This window comes from Notolabrus celidotus, chromosome 13 (genome assembly GCF_009762535.1).
Source record: "Notolabrus celidotus isolate fNotCel1 chromosome 13, fNotCel1.pri, whole genome shotgun sequence".
In the NCBI taxonomy this organism is placed as follows: domain Eukaryota; kingdom Metazoa; phylum Chordata; class Actinopteri; order Labriformes; family Labridae; genus Notolabrus; species Notolabrus celidotus.
This window is the reverse complement of record NC_048284.1, coordinates 33,190,723-33,203,191: the sequence shown is the minus strand read 5'-3', so window position 1 is coordinate 33,203,191 and position 12,469 is coordinate 33,190,723. Positions and strand designations below refer to the sequence as shown.

General features: G+C 43.2%; 1 protein-coding gene across 1 annotated transcript; it reads left to right on the top strand.

Annotated features, from left to right (window-relative positions):
- The first annotated feature begins 2,220 nt into the window (after window positions 1-2,220).
- LOC117824126 lies at window positions 2,221-5,558 on the top strand. The gene has a single exon (XM_034699522.1). It carries the CDS (start codon window positions 2,541-2,543, stop codon window positions 5,433-5,435), a length of 2,895 nt encoding a protein of 964 aa, XP_034555413.1. The 5' UTR covers window positions 2,221-2,540; the 3' UTR covers window positions 5,436-5,558.
- The last annotated feature ends 6,911 nt before the right edge of the window (window positions 5,559-12,469 follow it).

Below are 12,469 nucleotides of genomic sequence, written 5' to 3'. Positions count from 1 at the left end.
AGTCTCTCCTGCCGAAAACCGATGCAAAATCCATTCTAAAATACAAACACACACACACACACACACACACACACACACACACACACACACACACACCAGAAGAAAGGGTTAAGACGGTGTACACTAAAATAAAACAATGCAACTACTTCTACTGCTAGTGCTGCTACCATCCCCACTACCACTACTACTACTACTACCACTACTACTACTACTGCTTATAATAATAATAATAATAATAATAATAATAATAATAATAATTAAAAAAACTCAAATAAAAAATAGTCATTATTCTTCTTCTTTAAATAATTTTTGGATGTTGTACACTTGTTGTTGTTATTGTTACTATTATTATGAAGGAAAAAAAAATCAAGTGTAAAATAAATGAAAAAAGCCAAAAGATATTCATTAGTTTAATAACTTGTATCTTTGATTCCTGTGTTTTAGATGAACCAATTAAATGTATATAGTAAAAAATAAAAAATAAACAATTTCACAGGGATTTAATCATTTTATGAAGTATATTTATTGATTTATTTATTTATGTTTTTAAAAGGTTTTCAAGACCATGTGTTATTTGTAGTACTTGGTGACATTTATTGACATTGCGCGTACTACATAGTGCGTTTGAAGTGGTTTGAAGGTGGTATGTAATATGACTGTTCTGTTGGATCTGTTGTGCAGGTTGCTGGGCCAGACGTCATCGGATTTCCGGCTTCGGAAAGCGGAAGTAAACAACGGCCAAGCTGATAGATAAACTGCTTCTTAAGCGTTCCCTAATTATTTAATTAGTTAAGAAGTGATTTGTATGGGATTTAATAGTTTCGCAGTGCCTAAAAACGGAATTTCTCCCCTTCAAAAAAAAAAAAAGAAAAAAGCGGAACGAGCGCTGTGCATTGTGGGAAATAGTACTTGAGGGAGACTGGTCTGAAGCAGACTGGGACATGTTCCTGAAGCAGTACGACGTCCGGGGAGTTTTGGCATGCGGCAGATTTTTTCACTTGTTCACATACTACATATTGAATTTTGGCCAAATCAGCATGGACTGTTAGTATAGTAGGCGGTTTCGAAAACAGCCTCACGCTGCAGGTGGATTCATTTACACTAAAGGCTGATTTATACTTCTGCGTTGAATCGACAGCGTACCCTATGCGTAGCTCCCGTACCTACGCAGAGGCCTACGCACGTAGCTGATATATATATATATATATATATATATATATATATATATATATATATATATATATATATATATATATATATATATGAATACAAATATAAATGTGTGTGTGTGTGTGTGTGTGTGTGTGTGTGTCAGTCAGAACCGATGAGGTCATCTGAGTCAGCATTGTCTCCAACTGTCATCAACTGTTTCCATGGTGATGGGACCAGCTGTGTAACTGCTGTGTGACAGTTGATTTAGAATGGGATTCATGGAGTAAATTAGGGTCTACATGTGCCCACACTGTGCAATAACTGTAATAGCTATCAGAAAAAGGATCAAACCGTGAGCATCAGAAGACTCTGATGAACACAGTGAAGTGTTTTTCATGTCTGTACAGTCAGAAATGTAATCAGGGCAGCGAGTTAAGTAAGGTGAAACTTTTGCTGCCCTCCAGAAATGTTTAACATTACGGCAGATGGCCGAGCAGAGAGACTTTCTCTGACAGTTGGTGACCTGCTGGCTCAACGGTACAATCTTTTGCTTTGGTAACCTCTTTGACAGAAGCAGGAGAAGACAGGGAACGTTTTGATGTCTTATTTGTGTATGTGGAGTGAAATTTGTGGATTTTCTGGCAATTTTTTCAAAGGCCATGTCCCATTGTTTTCCCAGCCTGCCCACTCTAAGTTTTGAACCTCTCACTCTGCTCACCAGAGTTCCACCCCACACACACCAATGTTAAAGTGAGGGAAGAGCTGAAATTTAATGAATTTTTGAACAGTGAAATCTGTGGAACTGTGAAAGATATCAAAAAAGTGAAACAAGTGTAGATAGCTGAAAGTCTTGTGAACAGTTTAAAGTTTGAATGGAGTCTATAAGTGAAAGTATGCTGAAGCTATGATCTGTAGTAGTTGAAGAAGTTGAAGTGGATTTGAAGATTCCGCCCCATCTGTTTCAATGTTAAAATAAAGTTTAAATAAAGTTGAATAATTCAAAAAGTATAAGGGTTGAATATGTGAAAAGATATAGCCTGAAAGAGGTGAAGGAGCTGAAGAGTTGAAAAGTTGAACGGTTAAAATCGGTCAAAATTTGAAGGCTGTGAAAGTGATCAGCATTTCAACATAATAATAGATGTAGGAGCTGATTTGAATCGAAAACATGTCTTAGAAAGAATAGAACACCGTTTATGATGCATTTTTACCCCATTATGATGTCATAATGGGGTAAGAGCTGTGCAGAAGCTATATACCATCAGCTCTGATAGAGAACAGCTCAGGTTGCAGAGAAGATAGAGAGAGAGTGATTTGTCGTACACACCTGCTGGTCGTAAATCCAAACACTTTGAAATCTTTCAAAACTGTTAAAACCTAAATTTTCTGAGATGGAATCTACACTTCAAATCGGTGAAACCCTACACAGCAGCTCGTCTGCTTACTCCATCCTGGACTTTATCGGTGAAGGCTGCTTTGGCAAAGTGGCCAAGTGCCTGAATATCAACACTAATGACACAGTGGCTATTAAAATTCTCAAGAAGGACTCTACTGCCATCCTGGACGCAGAGAGAGAGCTCGCCATGTTAGATCTCATCTCTGTACGTGATCCAGACCACATTAATGTGGTGAAGTTCTTGGAGAGGTTTGAACATTGGGGACTACCCTGTCTGGTATTTGAGATGCTGGAAACTGATATTCAAAGCCTGCTCAACTTCGGACCTCTGTCTGTGAAAGCCATCCGGCCAATGGCTCAGCAGTTGTTGGTTGCCCTGGACGCCCTGAAGGATTTAGGTATCCTGCACACGGACATTAAACCAGACAACGTCATGCTGGTCAGCGACTCCCCGCCCATCAGGGTGAAGCTGATTGACTTTGGTTTAGCCACTCCTGTCTCTGGACTGAAGCTTGGGCAGATATGTCAGCCAATTGGATACAGGGCTCCAGAAGTTTTCCTCGGCCTGCCCTTCAATGAGGCTATCGACGTGTGGGGACTGGGCTGTTTTCTGGCCTCCCTCTACCTTGGGGGCCATCTTTTCCCCGGCCACTGTGAATATCAGATGATGAAGACTATGATTGAGTTTTTGGGCCAGCCAGCGGACTACTTGATCGATTCTGGAGGATACACTCGCTATTTTTTCACAACGGATGAAGAAACTGACGTTCCAACATGGAGGCTGATGACCCCAAAGGAGTATGAAATAAAGAATGGCATCCCACCTCAGGAGTATGAGAGCATGCTGCCCAGCTCTCTGGACGCTCTGGCTCATTTCCACCCAGTGGACGACCCTGCCGAGATTGAGGACAGGTTAGCCTTTGCAGACCTTTTGAAAGGTCTGCTGCATCTTGACGGAGCTTTGAGGATCTCTCCCCGTCAAGCTCTGCAGCATCCCTTCATCACCATGTCTCATCTAGCCAAGCACTCTGACAGCTCAGACTATCCAACCATCGCCAGAGAGATGATGGCAATACCCCCAGAACAAGACCAAGAGTCAGCTGCTGGATCTGAGGAAGATCTCAGAGCCCCCTGCATCTGGGAGGAACATACAGAAACCTCAGGAACATCCGACCTTTCCGATAAAGAGGCGATACCTCCACACCACCAGACCAGGAGAGAGATCAACTGTCCCATCATTGATAAAGATGATGAAGACATGTCTGATGAAGAGGCGATACCTCCACAGTACCAGACCAGGAGAGAGATCAACTGTCCCATCATTGATAAAGATGATGAAGACATGTCTGATGAAGAGGCGGTACCTCCACACTACCAGACCAGGAGAGAGATCAACTGTCCGACCATTGATAAAGATGATGAAGAACTGTCTGATGAAGAGGCGATACCTCCACACTACCAGACCAGGAGAGAGATCAACTGTCCCACCATTGATAAAGATGATGAAGAACTGTCTGATGAAGAGGCGATACCTCCACACTACCAGACCAGGAGAGAGATCTACTCTCCTCCTATTGATAGAGATGATGAAGACCTGTCTGATGAAGAGACAATACCCCCACACCACCAGACCAGGAGAGAGATTAACTCTCCCCCTATTGATAGAGATGATGAAGACCTATCTGATGAAGAGGCAATACCTCCACACTACCAGACCAGGAGAGAGATCTACTCTCCCCCCGTTGATAAATATAATGAAGACCTGTCTGATGAAGAGACAATACCCCCACACTACCAGACCAGGAGTGTGATCAACTCTCCCCCTATTGATAGAGATGATGAAGACCTGTCTGATGAAGAGACAATACCTCCACACCACCAGACCAGGAGAGAGATCTACTCTCCCCCTATTGATAGAGATGATGAAGACCTGTCTGATGAAGAGACAATACCTCCACACCACCAGACCAGGAGTGAGATCAACTCTCCCCCTATTGATAGAGATGATGAAGACCTGTCTGATGAAGAGACGATACCTCCACACCACCAGACCAGGAGTGAGATCAACTCTCCCCCTATTGATAAAGATGATGAAGACCTGTCTGATGAAGAGACAATACCTCCACACCACCAGACCAGGAGAGAGATCAACTCTCCCCCTATTGATAGAGATGATGAAGACCTATCTGATGAAGAGACGATACCTCCACACCACCAGACCAGGAGAGAGATCTACTCTCCCCCTATTGATAGAGATGATGAAGACCTGTCTGATGAAGAGACAATACCTCCACACCACCAGACCAGGAGAGAGATCTACTCTCCCCCTATTGATAGAGATGATGAAGACCTGTCTGATGAAGAGACAATACCTCCACACCACCAGACCAGGAGAGAGATTAACTCTCCCCCCATTGATAAAGATGATGAAGACCTGTCTGATGAAGAGACAATACCTGCATACTACCAGACCGGGATTGACATCAGCTCTCCCCCCATTGATAAAGATGATGAAGACCTGAAGGTTGAAGAGTCAATCCCTCCATACTACCAGACCGGGAGAGATATCAACTGTCCCCCTATTGATAAAGATGATAAAGACCTGTCTGATGAAGAGGCGATATCCTTGTCCCAGACTGCTGTAGCTTCAACTAAAGTCTCCCCACATGGAATATCAATATCTGGATCATGTGAAGAAGAAGAAATACCATCCTGGATGTTCAATGAGGAAGCTGTGGACCGGTTTCTAGATGGAGCTGAACAAACAGACTCTGCCCCTCCTCCCTTGACCTCCTCCAGCCGCACAAACAAAATGACGAAGAAGATTCGCAAGTTCTTCCGGAGAGTCAAGAGGGCCTTCTGTTGTTGCGGTCGAGTGAAGGATGATTGAGTGTGTGCTATTTGTGCTGACGTCATTCTGTGGTGTCAACACAATTCAGTACTTCTACTGTTTTATGTCAAACTAAAAATATTGCATTTTAAAAAAAGTTGAAATAAATTTGAACAATTTGAACAAATGTGTACAAACCTCATTACTCACAACAAAGGTAGCCTTTAGGTTTGGACCTTAAAGGAGTCGTTAGCCTTTGGCTCCGTCTTAAATGAAAGACAGACCTCAGAGCAGTGCCTGTGTTTTTAAAAATGCTGTTTTTGCACTTTTAAATTATTGATTGTTTCTACATACTGTCTGTATATTTGCTCTTTAATATTGAATTGTAGTAGTCATTCTGGCGTGTGCTGATGACCTCTTTGCCAGGTCGCACTTGTAAAAGAGGGTCTTGATCTCGATGGGTTCTCATCTGCTTAAATAAACATTTAAAAAAAAGTCTAGACATGCTCACCATTGCTGCAGGCTGTGATGATACTTTACTGCAATGGTCATGCATCAATCTTTCATTAAAGCTAGGGTTGGTAGTCACGGAAAGCTAGCATGAATTTGAATGTAGCATTTCCTCTGGACTCCATCTAACCCCCCCCCCCCTCCCCTTGGAGCTCCTCCAAAACGACGCCCTCGCTCACATGCACGAGCGCCGCTGATTCACGACCATATGATGGTGACTGATTCAAAACCAGTCCTCAGCAAATGGTTTGTGTTTTGCACTATGTCAACTCATGTCTCACTCAGGGGTAAGAAAACACCAAAACATTCTCATAGTGAAAGTTAAAAACACAAACAAACATGAAATGTACGTTTTTGCAGGAGGCTGGCAGAACGGCAGGATGGGATTTGATTGGTTTCATCATTTGGCTCCTGATGGCAGGGATTGGTTGGTGTTTTCCCAGGTTTACTCCGGTTGTAGATAGAGGCTTCTTTTTTTTTTTACACAATATGTATTGTTTGCCATCAGGACAGAAACATCATTTAACCAGTATAACAAAAAGTGGATCTTAACCCATGAAAAATTGTGAATAGTATTTATATCTCATTAATTTCTTTTTTCTATTAATATTATTAGATATTCTTACTTATTAAGATAAGATAAGATACTCCTTTATCCGTCCCACAACGGGGAAATTCATGGAGTTATAGCAGCAAACAAAAAGGTGTACAGTACAAGAATTTCAACAAGAATATATATAGAAAAAGAAATGTTCATCAAAGACGACAGCTTGGCCATAATTCTCCTGTCAGCCACCACCTCCACAGGGTCCAGGACTGAGCTGGCCTTCTTCACCACTTAGTTCAGTCTTGCTATCCTGTATCCTGTCCGCCCACAGCAGGTGAAGGCTCAACTCTGCTTTCATCTTCTTTCCCCTTTTTTACCGCCTGATTTAAAAGAGAGCACAGAGTCTGCCAATCTAATTTCCTCTGGCAGTTCATTCCACAGCTGTGAGGCCAGGACTGAAAACACTTTGTCCCCCTTAGTTTTCAGCCGAGTTTTTGGGACTGACAATAGCTCTTTGCCCGAGGATCACAGACTGCACACTGAAGTGTTTGGTGTTAAAAGGTCAGAGATAAAACCGGGGCCGAGACCTTGCAGTGCTTTAAAAGTAACCAATAAAATGTTAAAATCAATTCTAAAACGTGCTGGCAGCCAATGTAGAAAAGCTAAAACAGACGTGATGTGGTCGTATTTCTTGGTTCTAGATTAAAGGTGACGTATCACGCTTTTTTCATCAATATATATTGGTCTAAGAGGTCCCCAAAACATGTATTTAAAGTTTATGCTCAAAAAAACACTTTGAAATCAGATTTTGGTCTGCCTGAAAACCCCTCTTCTTCAGTCCTCTTCAGAACACTCTGTTTTCCCTCTGACCACGCCCCCTCAGGAAGTGGATGTGGCCTCGGCTCTCCAGCACGTTGATCTAATGTTTACATGTTGGCTGAATATACACGGCTGCTCAGAGATCACGTTACTTCAACCCTCTGAATCTGATCCAGAATCTGATCCTGACGGAGAGGCGCCTGTAGCAGGACCTTTCTGAAGGATTGGTCATAGATTTAGTGTTTCTTGTTGTTTTATTTATCATTAAGTCGACGTGTGTCTTGGTACACAGCTATGTGGCTATGCTAACTAGCGCTAGCACTTATCCATGATAAATAAAAATCCTCCACTAGATCTTCAAATCTGCAGACGTGGGGAGTAAAACCGACCTCTGCCAGAAAGGCAGCGCAACCTTTTTTGAAGGATTGGTCACAGATTTAGTGTTTCTTGTTGTTTTATTTGTCAGTATGTAGACGTGTGACTTGGTACACAGCTACAGCTACGAACATGTAGCTATGTAGCTATGCTAACTAGCGCTAGCACTTATCCATGATAAATAAAAATCATCCACTAGATCTTCAAATCTGCAGACGTGGGGAGTAAAACCGACCTTTGTGTTTATTAAGACAGCCTACAACTAGCATGCCTCCCTCCTAAGCTCCTTGTTACCACACATTTGTGCAGGTAATGACAAACGGGGGAGGGGATTCAGTATTATTTTATACAGTCTCTGGGCTGAACAAGCTCCGAGCTCTGACTCAGTGACAGACCGGATATTGTTGTCACGTGACAAAAACACTGAAGTCTGAAACGGCTCGTTTCACACACATTTACAGAAAGGTGGAGAAATCAGAACAGGGGCAGAATGGATTTTTTTCATTCCCGGGGGGTTTGTAGACATGCCAGGGAAACATATTTCAGGTAGAGAACCATTAAAAAGTCCATTTTGCATGATATGTCACCTTTAAAGCCTGGCAACTGAGTTCTGGACCATCTGAAGTCTGTCAAGGATTTTTGATTAAGAGAGGTAAAGAGTATGTTGCAGTAGTCTAACTGAGTTGATATAAAAGCATGTAATATAATTTCAGTGTCTTTAAAAGTAAAAAATGATCATATTTTTTTAAAGATTTCTAAAACATGTGTCAGGGTGTGCTCTCAACAGAGGGACCAAGGAGCTGAGACGGAGACGAATTGAAGAGTACAGTCAAGTTATTGTGGAGACAACTGAAGCAAAACAAAATATCCAGGAAGCCAGCTGAGAGGACTGGCGGACACGGGCTTGAGAAGGGACACATGGAAGACAGGGTGCACCTTGAGAGCAGGGGGGAGACGCAGATGAACAGCAGCAGGGTTAACAACCTTGTCCACCTCATAAGGGCCAATGTACCTGGGTGCCAGTTTGCGGGAATCAGTCTGGATGGGAAGGTCGCAGGAAGACAGCCAGACCTTCTGCCCAGGTTGGTAGTCTGGGGCTGGGACGCATCATCGATCCGCTTGACGTCGGTTCCGGGCTGCAGTCCGGGTAAGGTCTTGTCTCGCCAACTGCTACACTTGTCTGCATCTTCGCAGGTGCTCCTGTACCGAGGGTACTGCAATGTCCGACTCCTGGGCAGGGAACAAGGGAGGCTAGAAACCATTAGCTGCCATAAAGGGGGACATACCTGTCGCGGAGCTGACAAGGGAGTTGTGTGCATACTCAATCCAGGGGAGATGAGTCGACCAGGAAACTGGATGTCTGGCGACCATACAGCGAAGGGCTGAATCCAGATCCTGGTTGGCCTGCCCTGTCTGCCAGTTTGACTGTGGGTGGTAGCCTGAGGTGAGGCTCACTGATGCACCCAGGGCCTTGCAGAATGACTTCCACACCCGAGAGGTGAATTGGGGTCCCCTGTCAGACACAATGTCAACAGGGATGCCATAGACACGAAACACGTGAGTGACCAGTAGGTTAGCTGTCTCCAAGGCTGAGGGGAGCTTAGGCAGAGGAACAAAGTGTACAGTCTTGGAAAAACAATCAATGATGGTGAGTATAATGGTGTTACCTTCTGAGGGGGGAAGTCCAGTGACAAACTCTAAGGCAACATGGGACCAGGGGCGATGAGGCACAGGCAGAGGGTGCAATAGGCCAGAGGGTGCACAGTGTGAGGACTTGCTGCATGCACAGACAGAGCAGGCAGACACAAACTCCTTAGTGTCAGTATGGCTGGGACAGGCCACTCTGTCACCGCCTGCACCTTTGATGGGTCTGTCTTTGTCTGCCCCTGCTCAATAATGAAACCAAAGAAACTGACTGAGTGAGCATGGAATTGACATTTTTCAGCCTTTACATCCAGTCTATTCTCCAGCAAACGTTGCAGTACCAACTGAACATGCTGGACATGTTCCTCCAGGCTCCTAGAAAAAATCAAAATGTCATCCAGATATACAAACACAAAGTGGTTGAGCATGTCCCGCAGCACGTCATTCACAAAGGCTTGAAAAACTGCAGGGGCATTGGTAAGACCAAAAGGCATGACGAGGTACTCGAAGTGGCCCTATGGTGTGTTGAAGGCAATCTTCCATTCATCCCCCTCTTTGATACGCACCAGGTGGTAGGCATTCCTGAGATCCGGCTTGGTAAACACGGATGCACTGTGCAGGGGATCAAAAGCTGAGTCGATGAGAGGTAGGGGGTATTTGTTTTTGACAGTAATCTCGTTGAGACCACGGTAGTCGGCGTAGGGGCAGAGAGAGCGGCCTTAGGAGGGACGAATCAGGCCAGCAGCCAGGGACTCGTTAATGTACTTCTCCATGGCATCCTGCTCAGGTCGGGACAGATTGTAGAGTCGACTTGTTGGCAGGGATGCTCCAGGGAGCAGGTCAGTGGGTCAGTCGTAGGGTCTGTGAGGCGTGGGGCATGGTCTTTACTGAAAACGTCAGGTGGTGGTGGTAATCAATGGGTACAGAAGTCAGGTCTGTAGGTGCTGGTTGAGGGGGTGTAAAGGGACCAGAAGGAGACACAGCTGAGTGGAGGCAATAGGAATAACAGTAAATGCTCCAGCTGATAATTTTGGAAGTGGTCCAATCAATGTGTGGGTTGTGAAGTTTCACAACCCACACGCCCCGCCCCCCCCTGTATAATGGTAGGGGAAACACTGCAATTGAAATAATTTTCGTTTTTGAAGAATTCAACTGGAGGAAATTTGTTGACATCCAACGTGTAAGTTCCTGGATACAGTCCTGTAGTGCATTTAACATTCCAGGGTCGGTGGCTTTAACAGGCAGGTACAGCTGAGTATCGTCCGGGTAGCAGTTGCAAGATACACCATGTTTTTGTATCATGTGCCCGAGGGGAAGCATACAGTGGATAGAAAAAGTCTACACCCCCCTGTCAAAATGCCAGGTTTGGTGATAAATCATGTCAGAACTTTTTCCACCTTTAATGTGACCTATAACATGAACAATTCAACTGAAAACAAAATAGTTTAGGGGGAAGAATAAAAAAGAAAATAATAAAATAATGAGGTTGCATAAGTGTACACACTTATAACTGTGGATGTGGCTGTGTTCAGAATTAACCAATCGCATTCAAACTCATGACAAATAGTAGTCAGTATCCACCTGTCATAATTTAAAGTGACTTTGATTAATCCCAATAAAGATCAGCTGTTCTAGGAGGATTTTCATCACATGTCCTCAGTTCATCTTACAGCAAAAGCCATGGTCCACAGAGAGCTTCCAAAGCAGCAGAGGGATCTCATTGTTGAAAGGTATCAGTCAGGAGAAGGGTACAAACATGTTCCAAGGCATTAGATATACCATGGACCACAGTGTAGACCGTCATCATCAAGTGGAGAAAATGTGGAACAACAGTGACATTACCAAGAACTGGACATCCCTCCAAAACTGATGAAAAGACCAGAAGAGAACTGTTCAGGGAGGCTTCCAAGAGGCCTACAGCAACATTAAAGGAGCTGCAGGGATTTCTGACTAGTACTGTCTGTGTACTACATGTGACAACATCTCTCCTATTCTTCATATGTTTCTGCTATGGGTAGGGTAGCAAGAGGGAAGACTTTTCTTATGAAGAAAAACATCCAAGCCCGGCAACATGTTTCAAAAACACACATGAAGTCTCCCAAAAACATCTAATGTTTTATGTTCTGATGAAACCAAGGTTGAACTTTTTAGCCATAATTCCGCCAGGACGGGATTTGATTGGTTTCATCATTTGGCTCCTGATGGCAGGGATTGGTTGGTGTTTTCCCAGGTTTACTGCGGCTGTAGATAGAGGCTTTTTTTTTTACCTCTTTTTTAAGAACACATTATGTATTGTTTACCATCGGGACATAAAGATCATTTTAACCAGTATAACAAAAAGTGGATCTAAATCTGACTACCAACCCCAGCTTTAACTACTGGGTCTTTTAGTGATTAGAGGATCTCAACCCTTTTTGCATATCTTTCAATCAGTATCACACTCTGAAGTCCTCGGTATGGTGTCTTGCCTAAGTGTACCTGAGGAGTCTTGCCTTCACACGTACCCTGTTTACAAAAGATGAGTTTCTTTAACTTTCAGGTCACTGGTGTGATATTTGTATACATGTAAACATTGGCTTGTTTGCTCGGCTGATGCTCAGAGAGAAGAGAAGTCTGGGATCAGGAGGGGTTTGATTTGTAAATGTCGTCTGAGGTGTGCCATGGAGGTGATTTGCCTTGGCAAATCGTCTGAGGGGCTTTATCATGAAACGACACAGAGCTGATCAAACACTCATCGCGGTTTCTGACGTTGGAAGCATGTTCACCTGCAGGGATTTGTACTGTAAGTACCATCTGTATATCCTTCAGAGGCTAATATTGGATAAAAAAGAGAACTTGATTATTATTATATCTTCATTATTATTATTTGTATCATTTAAAATTGTATGCTGTTACTAGAGTTTGATTTATTCAGTACACACTCATGAGAACTGGAAAAAATTAAATAATTATGTAGAGGTGTAGGAAAAAGGAAAAAAATGAAGAGAGAAAAACAGTTTGAATGTGATTAGTCAAATCTGAACACAGCCACATCCCCAGTTATAAGAGGGTGTGTACACTTATGCAACCTCATTGTTTTATTTTTTATTTTTTATTCTTCCCGCTAAAAGATTTTAATTTTGTTTTCAGTTGAATTGTTCATGTTATAGGTCACATTAAAGGTGGAAAAAGTTCTGACGTGATTTATCTTGGTCTCATT

What these genes read in the sequence shown, in the direction of transcription:
- LOC117824126 (XM_034699522.1), top strand. Translation starts at nt 2,541, where the DNA reads ATGGAATCTACACTTCAAATCGGTGAAACCCTACACAGCAGCTCGTCT.